Genomic DNA, 27,547 nt, shown 5'->3' with positions numbered 1-27,547 from the left:
GAAGAGAATAACTGAAATGTTAGACAAGAGGTTGCTGACAGAATCTGGTGACTTGAGGATGGTTGAATTCTTCCCAAGTCTTATTTTATGCGTGATTACATTATTTACATTTTTCAGACTACTACATAAGCACTAGCCTGAGCCCTGCAGATTTCAGAAAGTGTGAGAAGTATACCATGCAACAAGTTTGTTTGCTTCTGTTTTTGGAAAAGGCAGGCTCATGCTGAACTCATATTACAATGCAAAAAGTATTTAGGTGTGCTTTTGTGATGCCAAGGCATTCAAGCCTCTGGGCCAAATAATGGGCAGCATGCACTGCTGCCTCACAGTGCCAGGGACCTGGGTTTGATTCCCACCTTGGGCGACTGTCTGTGTGGGTTTCCTCCCACAATCCAAAGATGTTCAGGTTAGGTGAATTGGCCGTGCTAAGTTGCACATAGAGTTAGGTACATTAGTCAGGGGTAAGCATAGGGGAATGGATCTGGGTAGGCTACTCTTCAGAGGGTCAGTGTGGACTTGTTGGGCAAAAGGCCTGTTTCCATAATATAGGGAATCAATTTAATCTAATCATCTAATGGAAAATGGGATGCTTGGTTTGACCAGCACAAACTCAGTTGGCCAAGGTGCCTTTTTCTAGTGCTGTTGACCTTTATGTCTGTGACGCTAATGTTGACTCCGACTCCTTCTTCATAATTGCCGTGATCTGTTTGTCTGATGTGCACATCTTTAGTGTACCTAAGCTTGTGTTTCAATTGAAGTGGAAGCAGGGTCTTTTAAGCAAAAGTTTGGGTACCAATGGAGTTCAGCCCCATAAGCTAGAGACTGGCAGCTGAATGTTGTATAGCTTTAGTATTATGGAGAGGATGAACAATTCTTGTAATTCACCACATAGCAAGTCCATGTGTTTGAGAATCATCACATTGCATCAGCTTATCAGTTAGACTTTGCGTGATCTTTTGAGGTTTAACTATATCTGTTCACCGGCTTTCCATGTGGTATTGGGCGACTGAGCCTGTCTGTTTATTTTGTTTGACGCTTTGTCCAGCCTTTTTAAGGCTCCTGATCAAGTGCTTACATAGGATTAATGGCTGTGAAAATTTCTATAAAGCAACAGCTGCTTACTGCTGTCCTGCAGGGCAGCTTGCTTATTCAAGGTCAGGTGAACAAAAACAGGAATGCGCTGATCAGTGTGATTTTTTGCTATTTTGTGTGAAAGTGTTGGCTTCCATTAACTACAAGAAATTGAGATTAAGTGTTGCAGTATGATGATGAAAACATGGTTTGGCAGTTAGGTACTCCCGTCCTGAAGATGCTGCTTTGATAGTTATTATGTTTATGTTGAAAAATGTGTTGCTGGAAAAGCGCAGCAGGTCAGGCAGCATCTAAGGAGCAGGAGAATCAGCGTTTCGGGCATAAGCCCTTCTTCAGGAATGCTGCTCCGCTCTTTGGATGCTGCCTGATTTGCTGCGCTTTTCCAGCAACGCATTTTTCAGCTCTGATCTCCAGCATCTGCAGTCCTCACTTTCTCCATTATGTTTATGTTCTCAACTTGACTGCTTTCATGATTGTTCTAAGGGTTTTCTAAACATAAATTGAATAGAGAAACATAACACTTTTTTTGTCACTATGGAGATTTTTATGCAATATATTATCGAGGTATCTCCTGCAGCTTGGTGCTGATCCACAGTGATCAGATTGTGGAGAGGTATTCAGTTGCCCAACACTGACACCTCGAGCAGAAGGAGTTTTGAACTTGCTTAGGTTTACTAAATGAGAACTGATTTGTGAGTGACAAATTGAAAATGACTTCCAATATAGCTTCTTAGTAAATGGGAGAGGTTTAAGTTGTGATCCAGTATTGGTTGCCATCTAGCATAATTCTTATTAGCATCCCTATCCTTTCTAAGTCAAACATTTTCACATTGCCTTGATATTAAAGTTACTTCTGTTTCTGCACACAGTGACTGTCGTATCTCATACTGCAGTCTGTCTTGTCAGAGCTGATCTTAAATAAGTTTTGTTGTGATAGGCATCCATAGCAGTGACACCACTGAGGAGCAGAGTAGCAGTTGCGAAAGTCTTGCTCATGGTGTCTCAACATGGCTCAACAAAGTCAGAGGTGGATATTTCTTTACTGTGACCAGATTGTATGGTTTAAAGTACTCTGGGATTGCAATAAAGCCTTTCTCCCAAATAGTTAGGCCCTGTTCAAGCCTGAAACTAAACATTAATTATTTGACACTAAATTGCTTCCCTGACTCTGTTCAGCCCCCCAGCAATCAGGAATCGTGCATAATGGATTCCGGGGGGATGGAAGAAAGCCAGGAAGACGGAAATGGAGACTGAGAAAAAGAGGCACGTATAGAGGTAAGAGGGAGAGAAAGGCAGAAAACCACATCTGAACAGATTAGGAAGGGGTGTAATGTATACAGCTTGCCACCTCCAACTGATTGGGCCTTTCCAACTTGAAGGTTGAACTTTGGGACTGCAGAATGCCATGGTCTATTAGGAAAGAATGCAGTAGCCACTTGGGGAGAGCTGGGCAACAAAGTTGAACTTGCATTTCTTTTCTCAACTGCTGCAATCTTTTTCTGTATCTTAACTCTGCTCTGTTATTACATCTTTTACTTTAAAGCCTGTCTGTGCCCCAAACTGGCTCTCTTCTTGTCTGCACTTGTAATGTACTTCATTTTGGTAGTTTTGGTTTCCTTGCTGTTTTCGATGAAGAAATGTTGATTTGTTTTCCCCCATTGAGTTGTTCTTGGCGAAAGCCATATAACAGTTGCAGTGGTAGTGACAAGATGTGGTATGCCATCGGTTTCCACAAATTCAGTCTACAGTATTTTCAAACTCGTTCGGCCTCTGTCTTCCATCTTGTTTATAGTCTTTCCGTTTACAGCTGACCATCTGTAGATAAATGTTGTCATTGGCTCCCTTCCAAACTCTCCTACAATCACTCCTGGCATCTTGCCAAAACTCTGTCTGTCTCAACCTTTTTTCGTTTTTCTTTTCCTTTCTAGCCGCCTTCAACGCAGTGGTACATTGGCTAGCTCATGGCTGAGAAAAGTACTGTCCCAGTTCTCTTCAATTTTAATCTTGATGTGAAGTGGTGAAATTAAATAGCCAGAAAAGTCTTCCTCCAAACCTGACTTTGATAAAGCGCTTTCATCGGTTGCTTAGGTCTATTCTGCTATTACGACCAGGGCCACTTTCTTATTCCAGACACATTTGTTGGATCCTCAGCTATAATAAAATTTCATGTCTTGTAGATATTCCTTGTGATACTTGTAGTGCATTCTTCAGAACTTTCCCTGTAGTCCTTGCAGGCAGTCCACATTCCTTCCTTGGATATTAGTCACATTCATCTATTCCTCTTGCCTTTCAGCCTTTGTTATATTATCCTTTAGATTTTTTTTTAAAGTTATAGATTATCACTTATCTATCACCTTGAAAGTTGTAGCTTGATGTATGTTTGATGATACCACCATTTCGTTAGCAGATGTGTTGTCTGTTGTTGTGCACCTCTGGCGTTTTGGTAGTTTGTCACTGGCATAAAGCTGGTCAAAATCTTTTTTATTTGGTCTGACACTTTCTAAATATAACTTTTACAGGCAATAACTTCTGTTCCTAGTCTCTATTTTCCTTTGGTTTATTTCTTTTTATGTCTCTTTTAACTCTGCCTACACATGCATTCCTCTGAAACACATCTTTTGTCACTCAAATTACAAGGGCACTACATCCTTTTGAAATCCTTTATTTTATTCACTCATGGGATGTGGGTGTTGCTGACTGGACCAGCATTTTAGGTCTTGATCTTCAGCCTTTCCTGTCATCAATGATGTTGGACATCCAAGCTTAATTTCACTTCGCCACTGGCTAACATGTTTGTTTCAGATATAATTATCAGGAAGGGGTAAACATGCTGTTGTGGAGAGTGGTGGAAAAAAGGCAACTGAGGATGACCAGATAAATTTAAAGTTTTGCCAGATTTTGAAACCCGCGATCTGTCTTGTTGCTGTATATTGTTTATAAAAGCCTTAATGATGTATTTTAAAAATTCTGACACTGGCATTTGAAAGTGCGAAGGTGCAGCCTGCTTGCTGCAGCAAAGAGCTGGCACTGTAATGAGCTGTTTCTCTGCTGTAAACATTAATGCTTAATCGCAATGATGCAAAGTCTGGGAGCTGGTGGATAGTGAAGTATTAAACTGATCTTATGGTAAGCAATATTCTGGCATCCACTAGCTCAGTTGATGCAGGTAGTGTGTACCCAGGACATGCGTGACAAAAGTTTCCTGGTTGAATTTTCATGTTTACTTAAGGTTTGTGTAAAGGTTTGTAGCTCAGGTGCCAATTGTCGTGGTTTTGGGTATGTTTGCCAAGCTGGGGAGTTGTTTTGTAGGTGTTTTATCCCCTATTTAGGTGATGTCTTCAGTGCTCACCAAGTCAAAAGACCCTATACCCATCATGTGCAGGACTAACGTATTTTACAGGATTCCAAGCAAACACTATGAAACACGATAAAGGACAAACAGGTAACTAGCAATCTGCATCCACAAACCCCAACTAGCCACGAAATGCCATGACCAGCTGTACCTATTAGCCATACACACTGGTGACAAGGACCACAAATTTGAATGGGATAACTCAATGATCATAGGACAAGCTAAGCTTAGGACAGCCAGATAATTTCTAGAAACATAGCACTCATCCACGGACTCCATCAAAAAGCACATTGATGTAGACCAGCCAAAATACCGGCCACTGCAACAAGCAACTGGAAGTAGCAGAAATGGAACCAAATAAATTCTGGAAGAGACTGTACAGCAGTGCTTCACGGGAGGCTCCAAAGCTCTGAAGATGTCACCTAGACTAGGGATAAAACTTCTGCAAATCAACTTCCCAGCGTGGCAAACACATCCATTTCACATTTACTCCCCTTAGAGGTTGGAAAGATATTGCCAGTATCCATTGGTGTTTAGAAGAATGAGAGATGATCTTTCTTCAACATATAAGATCCTGGGTGATCATAAACATGGGTTAGGGACCCACTTTCAAAAATAAGGGGTTTTCTTTTCAGATGGCAAGGCAACTTTTTTTTAATCTCAGGTTTGTTGACCTGTTAAACTCTTTTACCCAGACAAGGATGGAGGCAGGGTCGTTGAATAATGCTGGGTTAGCTAGATTTTTGCTTCTGAGGGGGAGTAAGACTATGGGGTTGACAGAAAGGTCACGTTGAGACTGCGATCTGACCATCGATGATCTTATCAAATAGAGGAGCAGATCTGAGGCTCTAATTCGTAGGCTTGTAACTGAGCCAAGGAAACAGTGAAACCTCTGCGAGTAGTTAGATCTCAGGAAAAAAGCAACGTTTTTGGGAGCTTCATGATCTAGGTCAGCATTTATTGCATATCTCTATTTGCCCTGGAGAACATGGTGCTAAACTGTCATCTTGAACTGCTGTTCCTGTGTTGGAGGGACACTCACTGTGATGTTAGAAAGGGATTTCCAGGATTTTGTTCCAGTGACTGCGAAGAAATGGCCATGTCATTGTATGGTTTGGAGGGGAACTTGCAGTTGGTGGTATTCCCATGCATCTGCTGCCTTTGTCCTTCTAGATGGCAGTGTTCACAGGTTTGGAAGGTGCTGCCAGAGGAGCCTTGCCTACTGCAGTGCATCTTGTAAATGATCTACCGTGAGTGCTGGTGGTGGCGAATGAGATACAAATGAAGTGGGCTGTTCTATACTGGATTGTGTCAAGCTTTTTGAGTGTTGTTGGAGCTGCACCCCTCCAGGCAAGTGGGGGAGAATTCTATCACACTCCCGTGTCTTGTAGACAGTGGATAGGCTATGGGGAGACAGGTGAATCATGCTTCTGCAACCATTGTATGCATGTGTGAACCAGTCCAAGTCTGGTCGATGTCATCCTTTAGAATGTTAACAGTAAGGGCGATTCAGTCATCCTGATGTATTTGAATATCAAGGAGTGGTTAATAGATTTTTTTCTTGTTGGACGTGATCATTGCCTTGCACTTGAATCTCATAAATGTTACTTGCCACTTGTGCAATACTGGATATTGTCTGGGTTTTACGTATTGTGAATGGTGCATTGAATTGAACATTGTATGAACATCAACAAACGGACGTTATAGTATAGTCATTTATTTAAAACTAAAGTTGGTAGGGCTGAGCAGTTAACCTGAGGAACTCGTGCAGAGAAATCTAGCAGCTGAGATGATTGAACTCCAACAACTACAACTATCTTCTATTATGCCAGATATGATTCTAACCAACAAGGAGTTTTCCCCTTGATTTGCATTGACGCTAGCTTTGCTGGAATTCCTTTATGCCATATGCAGTCTTGAAGTATAGAAGTCAGGAATTAAGTGAACCTGAAGGACCCAGGCTAAGCATCATTGAGCAAGGTTTTCTTTTGCAAGTTGCTGCTTGATAGCACTGTTGATTAACCCTTCCCTCACCTAGATGATTGAGAGTAGCCTGAGAGTCTGGTAATTGCTAGTTGAAATTGCCCTGCTTATTGTGCACAATGGCACAGTGGTACTGCTACCTCACAGCGCCAGAGACCTGGGTTCAATTCCTGCCTCAGCCGACTATCTGTGTGGAGTTTGCACATTCTCCCCGTGTCTGTGTGGGTTTCCTCCGGGTGCTCCGGTTTCCTCCCACAGTCCAAAAATGTGCAGGTCAGGTGAATTGGCCATACTAAATTGCCTGTAGTTGTTCAAAGATTGGGAGAAGATTTGCCCGTAGTGTTAGATACAGGGGTAAATGTAGGGGAATGGGTCTGGGTGGGTGTGCTTCGGCGGGTCGGTGTGGACTTGTTGGGCTGAAGGGCCAGTTTCCACACGAAGTAATCTAGTAATCTCATATACATGGACAATTTTGCACCTTATTAGGTAAATGCCACTGGACTGAAATGGCTTGGTTGGGGTGCAGTTGTTTGCTGAGCGCAAGTCTTTAGTTCTATTGCTGAATCTTTTCAGGGTCCACAGCCATTGCAGTATCAAATGCTTTGAGCGATTTCTTGATATCACATGGCCTGAATTGAATTGGTTGAAGACCCGAATCCGTGATGCTAGGGGCTTCAGGTGAAAGTTGACACAAATCTTTCATTTGCCACTTCAGTTGCAAATGTTCCAACCTTGTCTTTTACACTGAAGTGTGGTGTCCCCATTGCTTGGGATTTAAATATTCATGGGGCTTCTGTCTCCTATTACTTGTTTAATTATCAAGCATCATTCATGATTCGGATGTGGCAGGACTGCAGAGCTTAAATTTGATCTGTTAGTTGTGCTTAGTCCTGTCAATTGCATGCTGCTTTCACTTTCTGTCATGAAAATACATTGTGTTGTTTCTTCGCTAGATTGATGCTGCACTTTCAGGTATGCTGGTTCTGCTCTTTGCCTGCCCTCCTGCATGCTTCATTGAACCAAAGTTGATTTCCCGCCTTGATGCAATAGAATGAGAGAATGCCTGACCGGCCATAAAGTTACAAGTTGTGCTAGGTATCCATGAGGCATTGTGGGCCATGATTTGTTAAATCTATTAGCCTGTCTCATTTAGCACAGTGATAGTGCCACAGAGCATAGTGGAAGCTATTCTCATTGTGAGGTCAGGATTTAGTCTAGAGTATATTCTGTATCTTTGCCATTCTTAGTGCTTCTTCCGGGAGGGTGGGGGTGTGGGTTGATTCCTCAGCCAACGGGATGGATTTCCATGGTCATGCTTGACCTGATGCCGTGAGACTTGGTTCTCAAATGTTGAGGATTCCCAGACAATTCTCTTCCCACATGTATGCCATTAAGTTGCCACCTCTGCTGGGTCTTCCCTGTTGATGGTGCCTATGTCGGTCTTGTGGTCTGTCAGATTTAATTTATTTTCTTTAGACTTTGTAGCAGTTACAACTGAGTGGCTTGCCAGAGATTTCAGAGAGCAGTTAAGTAATTGCTGTGAATCACGTGGTCAGGCTGGATCAGCGTGACAGATTTGTTTCCCTAAAGAATATCATTGAATCAGATATGTATTAAAGGCTACATGGCTCCTATTAGATTTTCATTTCAGATTTTTAATTCAAATTACATCATTTGCGGAAACTAACAAACTTAACCTTTTCTTTTCAGACTAATTCAGTTTGTTTTGTGGGGCTGCTTACAGTTTTAAGAAATGAACTGTTGCGAACTCTTCAAAATACCTGGATGTAAGATATAATTGAGCAAATTCTAATGTCGAAACATCCGATCACTGTCATGAGACTCCAGAATTTTGTTTGCTTCAGCTTTGTGCCTTCACCTCTGTTGGGAGTGCTATGTCACAATGCAGTGACGCTCTTTAAACGTGGCAACCCTTTTTTTCTATTGTCTGTACTTCCCTCTCTAAGTCTGGATCAGAAATGATGGCTGGTTATTGTGCTGCAGAGGGGTCGATACAAACATTTTAACCTTAGCTAATGGCCACAGGTATCCTTCCAACATGGTCTATTGGTTGCTCATAAGGATGGCTTGCCATTTTATGTTATCTTCATGAAGTAGATGGGTAGTACATGTAGCATGAAACAGGAAAAATTGTTTCTGTGGTTAAGACTGCAATGCCTTCCTATATCTTCGAGTAAAAAGTGAGGTCTGCAGATGCTGGAGAACAGAGCTGAAAATGTGTTGCTGGTTAAAGCACAGCAGGTCAGGCAGCATCCAAGGAACAGGAAATTCGACGTTTTGGGCCGGAGCCCTTCATCAGGAATGAGGAGAGGGTGCCCAGCAGGCTAAGATAAAAGGTAGGGAGGAGGGACTTGGGGGAGGGGCGATGGAGATGTTATAGGTGGAAGGAGGTCAAGGTGAGGGTGATAGGCCGGAGTGGGGTGGGGGCGGAGAGGTCAGGAAGACGCTCTTCCTCCAACTTGCACCCACACCTCCTCCCTTACTTCTCTCCAAGGCCCCAAGGGATCCTTCCATATCCGCCACAAATTCACCTGCACCTTCACATACATCATCTATTGCATCCGCTGCACCCGATGTGGCCTCCTCTATATTGGGGAGACGGGCCGCCTACTTGCAGAACGCTTCAGGGAACACCTCTGGGACGCCCGGACCAACCAACCCAACCATCCCGTGGCTCAACACTTTAACTCTCCCTCCCACTCCGCCGAAGACATGCAGGTCCTTGGACTCCTCCATCGCCAGAACATAACAACACGACGGTTGGAGGAAGAGCGCCTCATCTTCCGCCTGGGAACCCTCCAACCACAAGGGATGAACTCAGATTTCTCCAGTTTCCTCATTTTCCCTCCCCCCCCCACCTTGTCTCAGTCGATTCCCTTGAACTCAGTACCGCCCTCCTAACCTGCAATCCTCTTCCTGACCTCTCCGCCCCCCCACCACACTCCGGCCTATCACCCTCACCTTGACCTCCTTCCACCTATAACATCTCCATCGCCCCTCCCCCAAGTCCCTCCTCCCTACCTTTTATCTTAGCCTGCCTGGCACCCTCTCCTCATTCCTGATGAAGGGCTCCGGCCCGAAACGTCGAATTTCCTGTTCCTTGGATGCTGCCTGACCTGCTGTGCTTTAACCAGCAACACATTTTCATGCCTTCCTATATCGTCCACTTCTGTTTTTATCCAAACACTTTGAACTCCTTGTCACTATTTTATTAATTGTGATTGGTGATAGATTCTTCAGGTCTGATGCATTAAATTTATGTACTAGTGCATTACTAGATGTAAAAAATGAGGTCTGCAGATGCTGGAGATCACAGCTGCAAATGTGTTGCTGGTTAAAGCACAGCAGGCCAGGCAGCATCTCAGGAATAGAGAATTCGACGTTTCGAGCATAAGCCCTTCATCAGGAATAAGAGAGAGAGAGCCAAGCAGGCTAAGATAAAAGGTAGGGAGGAGGGACTAGGGGGAGGGGCGATGGAGGTGGGATAGGTGGAAGGAGGTCAAGGTGAGGGTGATAGGCCGGAGTGGGGGTGGGGGCGGAGAGGTCAGGAAGAGGATTGCAGGTTAGGAGGGCGGTGCTGAGTTGAGGGAACCGACTGAGACAAGGTGGGGGGAGGGGAAATGAGGAAACTGGAGAAATCTGAATTCATCCCTTGTGGTTGGAGGGTTCCCAGGCGGAAGATGAGGCGCTCCTCCTCCAGCCGTCGTGTTGTTGTGTTCTGCCGGTGGAGGAGTCCAAGGACCTGCATGTCCTCGGTGGAGTGGGAGGGAGAGTTAAAGTGTTGAGCCACGGGGTGATTGGGTTGGTTGGTTCGGGCGGCCCGGAGGTGTTCTCTGAAGCGTTCCGCAAGTAAGCGGCCTGTCTCCCCAATATAGAGGAGGCCACATCAGGTGCAGCGGATGCAATAGATGATGTGTGTGGAGGTACAGGTGAACTTGTGGCGGATATGGAAGGATCCCTTGTCTTTGCCGGGGGTGGAGGTTGGGTTGGTGGGGGGTGTGGATCTGACGAGGGAGTCACGAAGGGAGTGGTCCTTGCGGAACGCTGATAGGGGAGGGGAGGGAAATATATCCTTGGTGGTGGGGTCCGTTTGGAGGTGGCGGAAATGGCGGCGGATGATACGTTGTATGTGGAGGTTGGTGGGGTGGTAGGTGAGAACCAGTGGGGTTCTGTCTTGGTGGCGGTTGGAGGAGCGGGGCTCAAGGGCGGAGGAGCGGGAAGTGGAGGAGATGCGGTGGAGGGCATCGTCGATCACATCTGGGGGGAATCTGCGGTCCTTGAAGAAGGAGGCCATCTGGGCTGTGCGGTGTTGGAATTGGTCCTCCTGGAAGCAGAGGCGGCGGAGACGAAGGAATTGGGAATATGGGATGGCGTTTTTACAGGGGGCAGGGTGGGAGGAGGTGTAGTCCAGGTATTTTTCTTTGCCGGGGGTGGAGGTTGGGTTGGTGGGGGGTGTGGATCTGACGTTCTTTGCCGGGGGTGGAGGTTGGGTTGGTGGGGGGTGTGGATCTGACGTTCTTTGCCGGGGGTTCCCCTGCAACCGCAGGAAATGTAAAACTTGCGCCCACACCTCCACACTCACTTCCCTCCAAGGCCCCAAGGGATCCTTCCATATCCGCCACAAGTTCACCTGTACCTCCACACACATCATCTATTGCATCCGCTGCACCCGATGTGGCCTCCTCTATATTGGTGAGACAGGCCGCTTACTTGCGGAACGCTTCAGAGAACACCTCCGGGCCGCCCGAACCAACCAACCCAATCACCCCGTGGCTCAACACTTTAACTCTCCCTCCCACTCCACCGAGGACATGCAGGTCCTTGGACTCCTCCACCGGCAGAACACAACAACACGACGGCTGGAGGAGGAGCGCCTCATCTTCCGCCTGGGAACCCTCCAACCACAAGGTATGAATTCAGATTTCTCCAGTTTCCTCATTTCCCCTCCCCCCACCTTGTCTCAGTCGGTTCCCTCAACTCAGCACCGCCCTCCTAACCTGCAATCCTCTTCCTGACCTCTCCGCCCCCACCCCACTCCGGCCTATCACCCTCACCTTGACCTCCTTCCACCTATCCCACCTCCATCGCCCCTCCCCCTAGTCCCTCCTCCCTACCTTTTATCTTAGCCTGCTTGGCTCTCTCTCTCTTATTCCTGATGAAGGGCTTATGCTCGAAATGTCGAATTCTCTATTCCTGAGATGCTGCCTGGCCTGCTGTGCTTTGACCAGCAACACATTTGCAGCATTACTAGATGTGCCATTTTTTGGTTTAGGAATTAAACTCCTTTTATACCTTACATTTATACCAAAGCGCACTCAGCTAGTGAAATGTTTTTGTAGTGTAGTCACTATTGCAATGCAATGAAATGAACAACCAATTTGTATACACCAAGCAGCAATAAGTTAAAGACTAGCTAACGTGTAAGGGATAAATATTGACTGAAATGACAGACAACATCCTGTTTTGGTGTTGGACTGTGCTGTACAAAGTTAAAAATCAGACAACACCAGGTTATAGCTGAAAATGTGTTGCTGGTTAAAGCACAGCAGGTCAGGCAGCATCCAAGGAACAGGAAATCCGAAACATCGAATTTCCTGTTCCTTGGATGCTGCCTGACCTGCTGTGCTTTAACCAGCAACACATTTTCAGCTCTGATCTCCAGCATCTGCAGACCTCACTTTTAACACCAGGTTATAGTCCAACAAGTTCATTTGGAAGCACTCCTTCTTCCCACCACTGAACCCCCTTTCAAAACTGCATGTGCAGCAGTACTGCCTTTGTGTATGACATCACATGTAAATCCTACATTCAAAACCCCTGAAGAAGGAGTGGCGCTCTGAAAGCTAGAGCTTCCAAATAAACTTGTTTATTTCATCCTGTTTCTCCTCTTGTTGTATTGTGATATCTTTTACTGGCAGCTTATTGAAGGTGGATGTCACTTTGGTTTAACCCTTGAATCAAAAATGGCACTTCACGTAAGGCACTGGTATATAAATTCTTTGGGTCAGATGTGTTGAAGCACCAAACTTATCACCAATCACAATTAATAAAACTGACGATGGCCCAAGTCATGTGTTATGATTGCAGTGGGTCCTGATAACCCAACTTTGTGGCTTAGAGAGGAGGGGGCTCCAGCTAACCCTGATTCCCATCTAAAAGTAACAACATACAGATCACCAGACTAACTGGTAACCTTGCTGGTGTGTATGTGAAAAGGATGAATTCAGTAGTGAACATGAAGGCAATCAATTGGCGGTCACTTCAAATCTGAACAGTCATGGCTATTGAAAGATAATGCAAATCATTTGAAAGTTGTAAGTTAACTTCAGTCAACTCTAACTGTTCAAGCACATAGACTGGCTTATAACATTAGATGATAATTTCATTGGTTTGTGTTTGATTAGTATTTCCCTAAAGGTAAAATATTGAATTCTATATATGTTTCTCCTCATTTTCCCCGTTAAGACTTTGGTGACAAACTGGTCCCCATTAGTTGCTTTTATATAATATTTGTATTAAATCCACATTTTTCTTTTACAAATCCTTTCCAATGCCAGACTTGTTCTTGAGTTGTAGCCTTCTGCTTTAGAACCAGGTATTGTTGGTTGCTGGCCCTATCATAGGGATTTACACAGTTTAAAAGCAGACCTGAAATTACTGCTGGAATGCCCCAGAACAACTTGGAGATACTGGCCCCTGCTGGGGATTTCTACAACAATGGGATCACAAAGCTGACTGCACACATCTCTCTTCCTTTCTGGTGATGAATGAAAGTTCTGCGTTATTGTATGTACTACTTCTGATTATATCGTTGACCTATTGCTACATAAACTAATATAATTGCTATGCTACCACCACAATTTTAGGCATCCTCTCCTTCCTGTCATGAGGGTTTTCTGACTGTTGGTTGGATTTTAGTTTGGTAATAACCTTCCAGTGTTGAGTAACATTTTTTGCTGGTAAACACTAAAACCAATCTATTGTTTAGACGATCTGAGCCACGCACCCTCATACTTTCTTGTGATAGCTAAACAAAAGGTATTTTCTGGCAGTCTGCTAACAGAGCAATCTATCTGATTTTCTTCTGAAGCCTTCAGTTGTAAAATCTAGTGTATTGCCCAGCTTCAGATCAGCTATTGAATGCTTTTAGGTAAGTTGCTCTTTTGTAGACCTAGCACAGATAATGGGCCGAGTGGCTGTTTTATAGCCATTCTGTGGTTCTGAGCACAGAAACCAAGTCCTCCTTGATTTTTAGAATTGTGGGCCATTAAGCACACGCAGGAAAGCTGTTTTTGTCAGTTCAAGTTACGTTTGAGAGTTTTGCAGGTCAGACATTTCCTTTTTTTGAGCATTTTTGGAGAAATTCTATTAAGGGCACGAGACAGAATAGCTGCTGCTAAAGTGACATAATTAGAAAACTTAAGCAATCCAGACTACCCTTTGAATAATAATTTTTCATAAAATCCCGACAGTGTGGATGCAGGCCCATCGAGTTCACACCGACCCTCTGAACAACATCCTACCAGACCCACCTGTAACTCTCTGCATTTCTCATGGCTAACCAACCCAGCCTAAACATCCCTGGAGACTATGGGCAACTTAACATGGCCAATCCACCTAACCTGCACATCTTTGGACTGTGGGAGGAAACCAGAGCACCCGGGAGAAACCCATGCAGACACTAGGTGAATGTGTAAACTTCACACAAGTTTATTTGAGAGTGAAATTGAACTCAGGTCCCTGGTACTGTGAGGCAGCAGTGCTGATGACGAGACCACTGTACTTCCCAGGTAATGGATTTGTACTTAAAAGTTTGCCTGTTTTATTCCAGAACATGACGACAGAGTTGGGGGTGGTTTTCCATTTCGGAAAAAGAAAGGACGCGGTCCATTCCGGGGTAAGATGTACAGCGAGGGAAGTCACAAACCTAGGAATCGAGGCAGTGGAGGACCCAACCCACGGTCGCGGTTCGAGGATGATGATGGCGATGTGACTATGAATGATCATGAGTTGCCACGGTCACGATTGTGAGTAGCAATCTGCATGTATTACACTGTTAATGATACCATGAGGGGCTTGCCATTTCACAGCCGAGTCTGCTCCACTACTCAGTGTGATCCTGGCTGATCTGGTGATCCTCAAATTCACTTTGGAATAAGAGGAGTTCTCTTCACCTTAATGTTAGCAGCAAAAATGTTTCGGCTTGAGAATTTCATAAGCATTGTTTCCATTATTTCCACTAATGGGGACTAAGAGACCATGTTTTAGTTTAGTCATTTATCTTTATGTTGGGACTGGTAGGAGGTTTACACATCGTTACAAACAGACTTTCTTTATTATCTCCATTACTACCGTAAAACAAAAAATCTAATGCTAAAATTTCAACTGTACAAAATGGTGCCACATCTAAATTAATGATGCATTGCTTATATCTTCCTCAACCCTCCCCTCCTGGTCTCTAGCCGTCCATTATTCTGTGCTTGTTTATGCATAATTCCATTTACCCCGATCACCTTTCCCTGTACTTTGCAATGGATGCTCACAGTCGTGATTGCAGAAGTCTTGGCAGATCTGACATTCGAGTGACTAGTTGTGGGTGCGGGTGCCAAACCAAGGCTGTACCCTGTCTTTGCCCTACGTCCTCTGTTCTCTGTGAAACACGTTGAAGACACCCAGGCTGAATTTGTTCCTTCCATAAGACAACCACTCAAAATCCTTCTATTGCATTGCTCCGCACAGTCAGGAGAGGGAGCAGCCTTTAACTTTGCATGAGGTTAGTGAAACAGAGAGATTATGGAAATTTGCCTGGACAATCAAGACTTCCAGGATTTGGAGGCAAGGTTAAGGTCCAGACAAATAAATCCACATTACAGATCACTCAGTAAGGCCACATACTCGTGGGGCTGAGTGATGGATCTGCTTCCTTCAGTTTGAAACTTGGGCAGTGCTTGGGCCTGCAGAACCAATTTACTCTGGTGTATCTCAAAACTAAAGATGGCCCAAGCTCTTTTGTTTAGCTTCCTGCCACCCAAATGCAGGCCTCCGATGACACCAGTCAGGAAGGAAATGTAGTCTCGAATGTCCATGCTGTTTTCTTGAAGATTGCCCAGAATGCTAACTGGTCATATGTTGAGCAAATTTAGTAGTTTTGCCCAAGTTGCGCGTATAATTAAGGTGTACATGTTCTGCAAAGGCAAACAGTTTTGAAATCTTTCGGACTTCCAGACTGTTGTGTCAACAGTAATTAACAGTGGCTGATTTTGATAGTATAAGATTGTACCTAAGGAGGTGCTAATAGTGAGTTTGGATAAGGTGATAAAGAGAACAATGGAAGATTCGATGAGTAAGGAGAGAGTCGAGGGTGACTCATCCATGTAGCCCATCTGTGAAGATTACTGATTTAACAGTAGCTAGAATTTAAAGTTGCTGCTTTTGCCAGATCAATGATGGCATTTTAGTTGTAATACTAAAGCTGCTTTGGATAGTCTGAGGTGCTGTATAACTTCCTGGTTTTTCTTGCCAGAAAATCTACCTTTTTAAAATTATTAGGAGGAATTCAGCAAGCAAACTACACCAATGACCAATTCATTCAATCGTTTTCTTTTGCCAAAATTAGATCAGGACATGAGCAGGAGAATTGGTCTTTGCTCCACAGTGGGTTATTATTAGAGATTGTCTGAGAATCATAAAACATGGTCTCATAGCACCAGGGATCTGGATTCGATTGCACCCTTGGGCAACTGTGTAGAGTTTGCACGTTCTCCCCGTGTCTGTGTGGGTTTTCTCTGGACGCTCCAGCTTCCTCCTACAATCCAAAAATGTGCAGATAAGGTGGATTGGCTGTAATAAATTGCCCATTGTGTCTAGGGATGTACAGGCTAGGTGGATTAGCCCCTGGGAAATGCAGGGTTACAGGGATGGGATAGAATGGTAGGTTTATGTGGGCGCAATAGGCCGAATGGTCTGTTTCCACACTGTAGGGATTCTATGATTTTGTCACACAGGAGGAAACCACTTGGCCCATTTGTGTCAGCCAAGAAAAGAGCTACCTATCTGATCTCACTTGCTAGTTCCTAACCATTAGTTGCATATCCTAGTAAATTTAGTGTCTTGAGGGTTCCAGCCCTTAGGACTTTGGAAAAGAAAGGGAGAGAAGAGGTCTTGCTTAAACTAAAGAGGAATCACTTTATCCTAATTACACGTAAAATCGTAGCTGCAATGCTGCTGTACAGAAGCTGTAAGTGCTGGACAAACTCAGGAGGTCTTCGAGCAAATGTGGAGTGGAAGTTAAAGTTTCAAGTCTAAAAATGACTTGTAAAGGAGAGTCATTTGATTCAGAGCATTAACTCTGTTTCCCTGTCCACAGATGCTGCCATACCTGCTGCCAAACTTTGTTTCATTTCAGATCTCCAGCAGCTGTAGTAGTGTGCCTTTATTTGAATGCTTCTACATATAATAAAACAATCACAATTATTAGGGCGAGAAGGAGGCCGTTAAGCCCATTGTGTCCATGTTGGCTCTCTAGTCTCCTCCAGTTGTTTCTCTTCAAATAATCGTCTTGAAATAATTCATGCCTTGACTGAACTTACTTCCATTGCACTTGCCTCCACCACACAAGTCACTTCACCTGATGAAGGAGCAGCACTCCGAAAGCCTGTGATTTAAAATAAACGTGTTGAACCTGGTGGAGTGTGGAGAGGGGAAGCAGGTTAATATCTTGAGCCCTGCATGACTCTCATTCAAAGCTCCAGTGCTTACTGTTTATTCCCCATTGTAGTATCCTGGGCCGCCTCAGTTGCTAGTCCAGTAGCATTATTTCTATATCATTAGCTCCCCCATGCTCTAATTCTATTACACCAAAAGCCAACAAGGCATTTGCATTGCTTGCTTATTGCAGCTGCATGCTCACTTCGTGCTCCTTGTACTCCGAAGTTTACAAGTGTCAACATTTAAAAGAAAATCTGTCCGTACTGTCAAACGGAGACCAAATCTGCAAACCTCAAGATGGACGTAAATGATCCCACCATGGTATTGGGAGATGATGAGGGAAGTTCTCCCTTGTGTCCTGGGCCAGTCTGTCAGTCGACATCACAAATAGATGACGTGGCCATTATCGCATTGCTGTTTGTGGGAGCAGCTTGTGTGCAATCTCCACTTCCTATATTACAGCAGTGAGTAGACATCAGAAGTATGCTTTAAAAAGTGTTGGGGCATCCTCAGGAAGTGAAAGGCAATGTATAAATTCAAGTTTATGTTAGTTTTCAACCAATTCCACTGCACTTTGCCAGGTTATTCATCTTGCTTGTCATGTACTAATAATATTGCAGTACATGCCTGACTCATGGCACGTACTGTATTACTATTTATTAATGACTGAATAATCTGAGCTGCACATAAAACCAGTACCTGACCAATTATACCTGTTCTCTGCTACTCTGCCTGTTATAAGTAGGCAAATCCAGGTAATTGTAGCTATTTAAAACATTTATTAGCATCCGACAGGTTAGCAGTTAAGCATCACGGTCAAGTGGGGTTAACGGTAATACAGATCCGATGGTCCAACCATTTCCTGGTACATGTTAAGCATGCAGATATACAGATGCTGAAATTCTTTTGCCTGGCAGGCAAATGACAATGTTAAATGTCATCACTGCTGAGCTTACCATGCTGGCTATAATCATTGGGTAAAGAGCTAATGGCCCAGCATTCTAAAAAGTTTTCTTTGCTCATGTGTGAGGTGTGAATGTCATTGGCCAGGTCCTTTATTGTCCATCCCGAATTGCTGAGGAGAGGGCAGCAATGAGCTACTTTCTTGACCGGTTACAGTCCTTAGCGTGTACAGTGTCACTAGGGCAGGAGTTCTGAGATTTTGACCTGTATTTGGAAAGGCAAGGACTGATTAGGGATAGTCAACGTGGTTTTGTGCGTGGGAAATCATGTCTCAGGAACTTGATTGAATTTTTGAAAAAGTAGCAAAGAAGATCGATGAGGACAGAGTGGTGGACGTGATCTATATGGACTTCAGTAAGGTATTTGATAAGGTTCCCCATGGGAGACTGGTTAGTAAGATTAGATCTCATGGAATACAGGGAGAACTAGCCATCTGGATGCAGAACTAACTGAAAGATAGAAGACAGAGGGTGGTGGTGGAGGGTTGTTTTTCACACTGGAGGCCTGTGACCAGTGGAGTGCCACAAGGATCAGTGCTGCGTCCACTGCTTTTCGTCATTTTTATAAATGATTTGAATGTGAACATAGGAGATATAGTTAGTGGCAGGTGGAGTTTAATTTAGATAAATGTGTGGTGCTGTATTTTGGGAAAGCAAATCTTAGCAGGACTTATACACTTAATGATAAGGTCCTAGGGAGTGTTGCTGAACAAAGAGACCTTGGAGTGCAGGTTCATAGCTCTTGAAAGTAGAATCACAGGTAGATAGGATAGTGAAGCAGGCATTTGGTATGCTTTCCTTTATTGGTCAGAGTATCGAGTATAGAAGTGGGAGGTTATGTTGCAGCTGTACAGGACTATAGTTAGGCCACTTTTGGAATATTGCGTGCAGTTTTGGTCTCCCTCCTATCGAAAGGATGTTGTGAAACTTGAAAGTGTTCAACAAAGATTTACAAGAATGTTGCCATGGTTGGAGGAGTTGAGCTACAGGGAGAGGCTGAACAGGCTGGGGCTGTTTTCCCTGAGGTGTCGAAGGCTGAAGGGTGACCTAATACAGGTTTTTAAAATCATGAGGGGCATGGATAGGATAAATAAACAAGGTCTTTTCTCTGGGGTGGGGGAATCCAGAACTAGATGGCATAGGTTTAGGGTGCGAAGGGAAAGATATAAAAGGGACCTAAGGGGCAACTTTTTCACACAGGGTGGTACGTGTATGGAATGAGCTACCAGAGGAAGTGGTGGAGGCTGGTACAATGACAGCATTTAAGAGGCATCTGGATGGGGACATGGATAGGAAGGGTTTGGAAGGATATGGGCAGGGTGCTGGCAGGTGGGACTAGATTAGGTTAGGATATTTGGTCAGCATGGATGAGTTGGACCAAACTATTTCTGTGCTGTGCATCTCTCTGACTCTGTGATTCAGCGTCTGTGAAGAGGTGGTGATCTAGTTCTACGTCAGGATGGTGAGTGGCTTGAAGGGGAACTTGCTGGTAATTCCCAAGCAGCTGAGTGCTTTGTCCTTTGAGATGGTAGAGATTGCAGATTTGGAAGGTGCTTCACTTGAGATCTGCAATATCACAGATGCTAATCAAATCACATGATATCAAATGGCTGAAAGTACTTAAAGACAACATTCCAGCTATAGTACTCAAGACTAGTGCTCCAAAACTAGCTGTGTCTCTAGCCACGCTGTTTCAGTAAAATGGCAACACTGGCATGTAGCTGACAATGTGGAAACCTGCCCCAGTCTATCCTCTACACAAAACATGGGCATAAGAGCTGAATTCCAAAGGTGAAATGAGCGTGACTGCCCTTGATATCAAGGCAGTATTTGAAGAGTATGGCATCAGTGGGCCTTAGCAAAATTAGAGCTGATGGAAATCTGAGGGAAATCTCTGCTGGTTGAAGTCTTGCCTCGCACAAAGTAAAATGGTTGTGTTTGTTGGAGGTCAATAGTTTCCACTCCAGAGGAACTCTTCAGGAGGTTCCTCAGGGTAGGTGTCCTATGCCCATCCATCTTCAGCTGCATCATCGATGACCTTCCGTTCAACATAAGATCAGAAATGGGGATGTTCGCTGATGATTGCACAGTGTTTGGCGTAATTTCTGATTCTTCAGATACTGAAGCAGTCCAAATGCGTGTGGAAAATGTGGACCATGTCTAGTTCAGGATAACCGGCAAGTAACATTGCCTGGCATTTGTGTGATGCCAATGACCAACTCCACAAAAGAAAATCTAATCATCTAACCTTGATATTCAATGACATTGCCGTCAGTGACTCCTCCACTATCATTATCCTAAGGATTGTCTTGACCAGAAACTAAACTGGACCAGCCCCATATAAATACTATTCCAAGAGCATGTCAGAGGCTCAGCATACAGATTTGCAGGCATAAATATCCTGCAATGAATTTGCACCAGCAGTATCATTACCTTCATACTGACACAAACTGTTTAGCTACCAACTGCATTCTTTATTCACTCACAAGATGAGGGTGTGTGGGACAGTCCCAGCATGTCAAATGGGCCCACCACAGAAATTGTTTGTCAGATTGCTTTAATTTATCCAAAGGTGGCACCTGGTTGCACTGGACACATTGGCATGAATTATGAGGTCAGATCTAATGAATTGGGCTTGAACCCACAATCTTCTGACTGTGAAGTGACGGGGTGGCAGATCAGCCAGAAGCAGACAACCTCCCATTCCCCAAATGGTCGATAGAAATACTACAGTACAGAGTACAAGTTTCAGCAGCAGTCGGTCAGTGCTGTGTATTACCTGTGTTATCGTACTGTAACTGAAATGTAAACTGAACACTCAGTTTGGCAGTAACCTGTTAAGCACAGCATATTTTTCTCTGTCTTGAAATGTTCTATGTTCATGTGATGGTACTGTGATACAGTAGGCAATCTCCGATTAGGTTGATTTTTAAATGTTTGTAATTTTAAAAAAATCTGTCTTTTAATCCTCAGTACACCGTATGGTGCAAGACCATCTCGTCGCCCGGACAGCTGGCATGATCGTGATGGAGGGCCCTCAAGCATTCAAGTTACAGTGAAGCAAAATTCAGAGAGAAATGCAAGCGCCAATGCACGCCGATCCTGGTTTAAAGTCACTGTAGGACTTTATTTTCTCGTCTTTATTTTTCTAATCTTTATTTTTCTGTCGTGTGTGTGTTTGATACTGGGCTGCTGTGTGGATCACCGTGTACGTGTACAAGAATGGAGGCCTTTTGTTCATAAGTCTGGTTCCTTTTGAGAACTTGTAACAGTTTTCCTGTTTTCTATCTTGCTGCTTGCTCCCAGAATCTTCCTCTTCACTATCTTTGCTCCCTGCTTACCTCACTCCTGATGGAGGGAAAGCCCCAGCCCATTCAACTCTGTTCCCATGTAAACTGTGCCAGAAAGAGATACACTTAACACAACCAATGTGCGCCCTGTTCTGTGCTCCACTAATGTAATATAGACTAGAACTGAAACTGAGTAACTCTATGCCTTTTAAGTTATACACTGTATACAACATTATGAAATGCATTTAACTACCAAGCCATTGGAGAATGGTGTCATTACTGCATTCATTTCATGCTAAACTCTATACCTTGTCAAGTTCAAACTTTGGTATAATACAGTAGCTTGAGTCTTTGTTATTTTCCAAATTTATTTATCCAAATGTTAATTTAGAAAGTTTTTGCAAATGGATTTTGTAAAGTTAAATGTTAGGTATGAAAATGACAAAATATTTTTGTTCTCTCTTTAGATTCCTTTTGGAAAGAAATATGATAAATCCTGGCTTTTGTCAAACATGCATAATATGTGCAGTGTTCCCTTTACTCCTGTTCAGGTAGGACTGATGGCACTTATGATATTGTTGTGAGAAATGTTAAAATATTGTCAGTAAAATTAGATTTTTCTCAGACTGATTCACTGCCCTCAAAGCGTTGAGTTAAGAACCAAGGCAAGTTGTTTACAGTCCAAATCTGTTCAGAAGCTTCCGTTGGAAACTGGGTGGTTTAGAACTTGGAGCAGAGCATAGATTGAGCTTGACTCTGTATCCAAAGGTCAATGAGCAGGCTGTCAGAAACATGGTATCCTGGCACGGTTTGGTGGCTTCAGATGAACTTAAGTCTCATGTATTTAATGTAGCGTAGATGCTTGTTTTTGTTTTTAAAATTAATTTGTGGGTGATCACTGGTTGGGCTAACTTTTATCGCCCATACCTAGTTGAGAAGGTGATGATGAGCTCCGGTCTTGAACTGCCAGAATCTGTGTGCTGTCGGGAAAATCTTAATATTATTAGAGAGGGGGTTCCAAAATTATGACCCAGTGACACTCAAGGAATAGCAATATATTTCCAAGTTAGGATGGTGAGAGCTTGGAGGGGAGCCTGCAAGAGGTAAGTATTCCTATGTGTGATGGTGGTATTTTATTGCTCTTCTCCTTCCACATGGGAGTGGTTGTGGGTTTAGAAGGTCAAAGAAGCTCTGGTGAATTTCCGCTGTGCATCTTGTAGGTCGTGCATACTGCTGCTGCTCATCATTGGTGATTGAGGGAATGGCTTTCTGTGGATCTGATGCTAATCAAACAGGCTGCTTTGTCCTGGATGGTGTCAAGCTTTGTGAGTGGTTTTGGAGATGTCTTCATCCAGGGAAGTGGGGAGTATTCCATCACACTCCTGACTTGTTCTTTGGACAGGCTTTGGGGAGTCAGGAGATGAGTTAGTGCACGAGGATTTGGGAGGTCATGTTGCGGCTGTGCAGGACATTGGTTAGGCCACTTTTAGAATATCGTGACACTTCTGGTCTCCTTCCTGTTGGAAGGATGTTCTGAAAGTTGAAACAGTTCAGAAAAGATTTACAAGGATGTTGCCAGGATTGGAGGATTTGAGCTATAGGGGGAGGCTGAATAGTCTGGGGCTGTTTTCCCTGGAGCGTCGGAGGCTGGGGGGTGACTTTATAGAGGTTTATAAAATCATGAGGGGGCATGGATAGGATGAATAGACAAGGTCTTTTCCCTGAGGTGGGGGGGAAGTCTAGAACTAGAGGACGTAGGTTTAGGGTGAGAGGGAAAAGATTTTAAAAGTGACCTTAGGGGCTACCTCTTCATGGAGTGGGTGGTGTGTGTATGGAATGAACTGCCAAAGGAAGTGGTGGAGGCTGGTACAATGACAACATTTTAAAAGGCTTCTGGATGGATATATGAATAGGAAGGGTTTAGAAGGATATGGTCCAAGTGCTGGCATATGGGACTTGATTATCTTAGGATATCTGATTGGCTTGGACGAGTTGGACCAAAGGGTCTGTTTCTGTGCTGTACATCACTATGACTCTGTGATTCCTAAACTCTTGCACTTGTAGCCGCTATATTAATGTAGCTAGTCCAGTTTTGTTATATAATTTATATAGCATCATATAGTTAACACTTGTCACTGGAGTCTGACCCGATTAACTGAATTTTGGTTAGAGATCCATTGATCTGTTCTAGTGTTGATCAAAATATGCCAAAACAGTACAGCATAACTATTCTGTACCATTCTGGGGCAGTTTAAACAACTTGCTTTAAGTATTAGTTGTACCGACAGTAGGAATGTTTGGGGTGTTGCAGGCAGAGTTTGGATTCCCGCGAAAGGTATCCTGAGTAAATTAGATTAAGCGTGTATTCTCTGAAGAGATGGTACATTTGGACCATGTAAAATGCTTTAAGGGGCTTGACTGGGTGAATGCGGAGTGATTTTATTCTGGACACAGGCGAAGGGGTTAGTCACAGTCTCAAATGAATGACTAATTAATTAAGGTTGAAATTGTTCACCGAGAGGATTATGAATCTTTGGACCTTGCTGTGCTAGAAACTTGTCGATACGCAATGTGCTGAACAGATCTTTGGACCCTGAAGGAATGTAGGGATAGCACAGGAAGTTGCAGGTGGGCTATTAGGTCAGTAATGATCTTGTTGATTGACTGAGTTGGTGTGAAAGGCTGAATACCCTATCCTAGTGCTTATTTCTTATGGTCTGGAAGGGCAGGCACTGAAGCCTTAAGAAAGGCTAGCTAACTTTCATGGGTTCCAAACTGGTATGTCAGCCTTTATTGCAGAAGTATAGGAGTAAATAAATCTTGCTATAATTGCATAGAATCTTAGTATAGGTTTTGATTTAATTGTCAGCCTAAGGGTCCATCCAAAATGAGACCGGTCGGGAGGAAAAAGCGGTTTTGGCAATGTTTGTTGATTTATTTAGTTAGTAAACACGTACGACAGGAACCTTTATTGCCATGTGCAGTTCATGGTCAGTCCTGGATTAGTTAAGGTAGTGTATACCCAATTTCTGATTGGTTCCTTTAAAGGTAATGATTAATAATCAAGTTGTCATTCACAAATGAGGCTGTCCCTACTGGTTATAGTGTTTTATCCCCCATCATTTCATTGAATTTTAAAGCTTACCACTGAGATAAGGAAACATTTTCTATCATCTTCCCCCACACATTTTGAATATAGGTCTTATGCCATCATGTTCTCATGAATGATATTTTGAGCTTGTTGTCTCAGACCTTGCTAAACTGATACAAATTGCACCTATCAATGAGTTTGTTTTAAAGGTTCTCTTGCTTCTCCCCTCTCTTGCTGCCCTCTCAAATAAAGAATATACTGAAAAAGTTGCTTGTAACTAATACATCGTAAATGTAAGACAGAAAATTGCAAAGTATTATTGCAACAATCTCAGAACAGATTATAGAATTATTGTAGAATCCCTATCATGTGAAACAGGCCATTTGACCCAACAAATCTACCCCAACCCTCTGAAGAGTATCTCACGTAGACCCATTTCCCTACCCTATTACTCTAAATTTCCCCTGACTAATGAACCTAATTATCCTTGACTTACACAAAGTGTGTGCAAAATATAAATGAAAAATAAACAATGTATGAGAGGTCAGAGTGAGATGTCCTTTTACATTAAGTCAATATAAGCTAAAGTGATAACAACCTTGAAGAATTGTACTGTTTGCAAAACACCCAAGATAACTCGATACTTATAGCAAAAATGTGATTGTTTTTCTCAGCAAAATGCTGCACATTAAAACAACACAGCTGTTGTCCTCGTCCTTCTGGTAATTCTAGTTCCTCAACAACAGATGTAAAGAAATGCAGCTGTACACATTCAACCATAAGAGTTTGTTACTTTTTGTTTTGGTGTGTTTGCTGACGCCGGTGACAGTGGTCAACTACGCAAGTTTGCTCATTTGAGAAATCTTGCGTACATGGTTCCAAGTGCAATATGTTTTTATGTAGGATTTGGAGTTGCTGGTGTTGGACTGGGGTGTACAAAGTTAAAAATCTCACAACGCTAGGTTGTAGTACAACAGATTTATTTGGAAGCACCAGCTTTCAGAGCTAGTTTTTCTGTAGGATTTACATTTGACGTCGTGCGCAAAGGCAGTACTGCTGTGCATGCAGTTTTGAAATGAGGTTCAGTGGTGGGAAGAAGGGGTGCATCTCCCTGAGCCTGGAGTGAAGAGGGCCCACGATCTGGAGGATGGAGAAGAAATAAATGTGGAGGGTGGTGCAGCCTCCTTCCCTCTGTCGTCTTTCTGCCACACTCCCCCAGTTTAGCCACCCTCACACACAGACATACACGCACTGACCCCCTCTGGTCCCAATTGTGCTTCTCCCTACTCCCAAAACTCTGTGCATGCATGATTTAAAGTGGTGTGTGGTGCATATGAACTGATGTTAGCAAAAACAGCCTGTTTATCTGTTTAGAATCCCATTGTGCATCCCTGTGTCAAGTTGCACTCACCAGTCACATCACTCTAGTCCTGCAATGTCTACAGTTTAAACAGAACAATATAAGTTTAAGTTAATCAATTCATATACTTTAATTATGAATGATTAATTTCCTTATTAATGCTACCTCACCTAGAATATCATGTATAGTCTCGGTCACCTTACCCAAGGAAATATTAACTTGCCACTGAGGGAGTGCAATGAAGGTTCACCAGTCTTCCCCCTGGGATGGTGGCACTATTCCCATGAAAAGACGTGAGTCGAGAATGTGGTGCTGGAAAAGCACAGCAGGTCAGGCAGGAGGAGCGGGAGAATCGACGTTTGGCCTGCATGCTCGAGAGGTTAGAGGAACGATCGGTGATCTGATTGAAGCAATATAAATTTCCTACAGGGTTCAACGAGGTAGATGCAGGAAGGTTTATCCTCCTGCTTTTTGGGTTTGGTGCAGGGTTGCTGGGTACTACTCTAAGGTGACATTGTCTAAGGCTTTTTAAGACTGGGATGAGGAGGAATTACTTTGGAAGTATGTGCCTTAAAGAGGTCTGTGGAAACTCAGTCAATGAGTGTTCAAGACAGAGGTCGATTGGTTTCTAGAAATTAAAAGCACCAAGGGAATTGCAGATGCTACAGGAAATCAGCGTTGAAAATCATAACCAGCCGTGATCATGTTGAATAGCAAAGGAGGCGTGAAGGCCTACCTGGCCTCCTATTCTCATTTCCAGTGCTCCTAACCCTGACCCTGTTAATTGAACGTTCAAGGAAATATTCACTTTGAGGAATAAAATTCCTTAACCTTGGGAAGCTAGCCCTGCTGGAGAAAAATCATTCTGCATTGTGTTTGGTGTGGCATTGGTTTACTTAAATTGATTGATCTATGACCTGCAGATTCAGAGCCACATGTTTGTCATTAACAACTTATTGGCAACCTATGTTTTCCAGTTGAAAAGAAAGTTGAAAATTTAAGAGTGGAGTGTTTTTTATATGGATACAGAAGATGAATTCCTATACTGCATTTTATGGTTTTAAATGATTATTTGAAATCATTGTGCTCTTTGTAATCCAGTTCAAATTATGTTGTTACACCATGGTTATAGATAATGTCCTTGGTTTATTGAAGAGTTCTTTGGTTGTGAACATTATTGTTTCTAATACAGCTTGGATGAATTATATTAGAGCTTTTTTTAAGAGCCAATAGCTGAAAAATTGCCTGAATTCTCTATCTGGAGTTAATTTGTTTTGCTGGCTTTACTGATAAAGTTATAGCTTTTGAAGAGCTGAAAGATATTCAGAGTTTTGTACATTTTAATGTGATTTCTTACAATGCACATATTTATCTTCTAAGCAAATTGTGCATTCTCCTAGAGAAGTTTGTCATTTTGCAAACTTTTGAATATCGTTTGTGGTTCCCAAAAGTTTTCATTTTTGGCCACTTAAGGGAAAAAGTTCTTCAGGCTTCTTCTTATCATTTTTAAAAGAGAAGTGGGCATTACCAGCAAGTCCATTATTTGTTGCCATCTTTAATTACTTGAATGAATGGTTTATTCCTGATGAATGGCTCTGGCCCGAAACGTCAAATTTCCTGTTCCTTGGATGCTGCCTGACCTGCTGTGCTTTAACCAGCAACGCATTTTCAGCTCTGATCTCCAGCATC

General features: G+C 43.3%; 1 protein-coding gene across 2 annotated transcripts in view; it reads left to right on the top strand.

Moving 5' to 3' along the window:
- The window catches only part of LOC132836244 (nuclear RNA export factor 1-like), a 71,380-nt gene that overhangs the window by 10,241 nt on the left and 33,592 nt on the right, over positions 1 to 27,547 (top strand). The window contains exons 2-5 of one of the 2 annotated variants that reach the window (XM_060855596.1): positions 2,269 to 2,367; positions 14,280 to 14,475; positions 21,091 to 21,235; positions 21,875 to 21,958. In XM_060855596.1, coding sequence (XP_060711579.1) covers positions 2,269 to 2,367; positions 14,280 to 14,475; positions 21,091 to 21,235; positions 21,875 to 21,958 — 524 coding nt within the window. The remainder of the gene's footprint in view (positions 1 to 2,268; positions 2,368 to 14,279; positions 14,476 to 21,090; positions 21,236 to 21,874; positions 21,959 to 27,547) is intronic. The other variant, XM_060855597.1, reaches the window with a different exon arrangement.

Source organism: Hemiscyllium ocellatum, chromosome 46 (assembly GCF_020745735.1).
Source record: "Hemiscyllium ocellatum isolate sHemOce1 chromosome 46, sHemOce1.pat.X.cur, whole genome shotgun sequence".
Classification (NCBI taxonomy): Eukaryota; Metazoa; Chordata; class Chondrichthyes; order Orectolobiformes; family Hemiscylliidae; genus Hemiscyllium; species Hemiscyllium ocellatum.
Note: the sequence above shows the minus strand (reverse complement) of the source record. Positions and strands in the feature narration are given on the sequence as shown.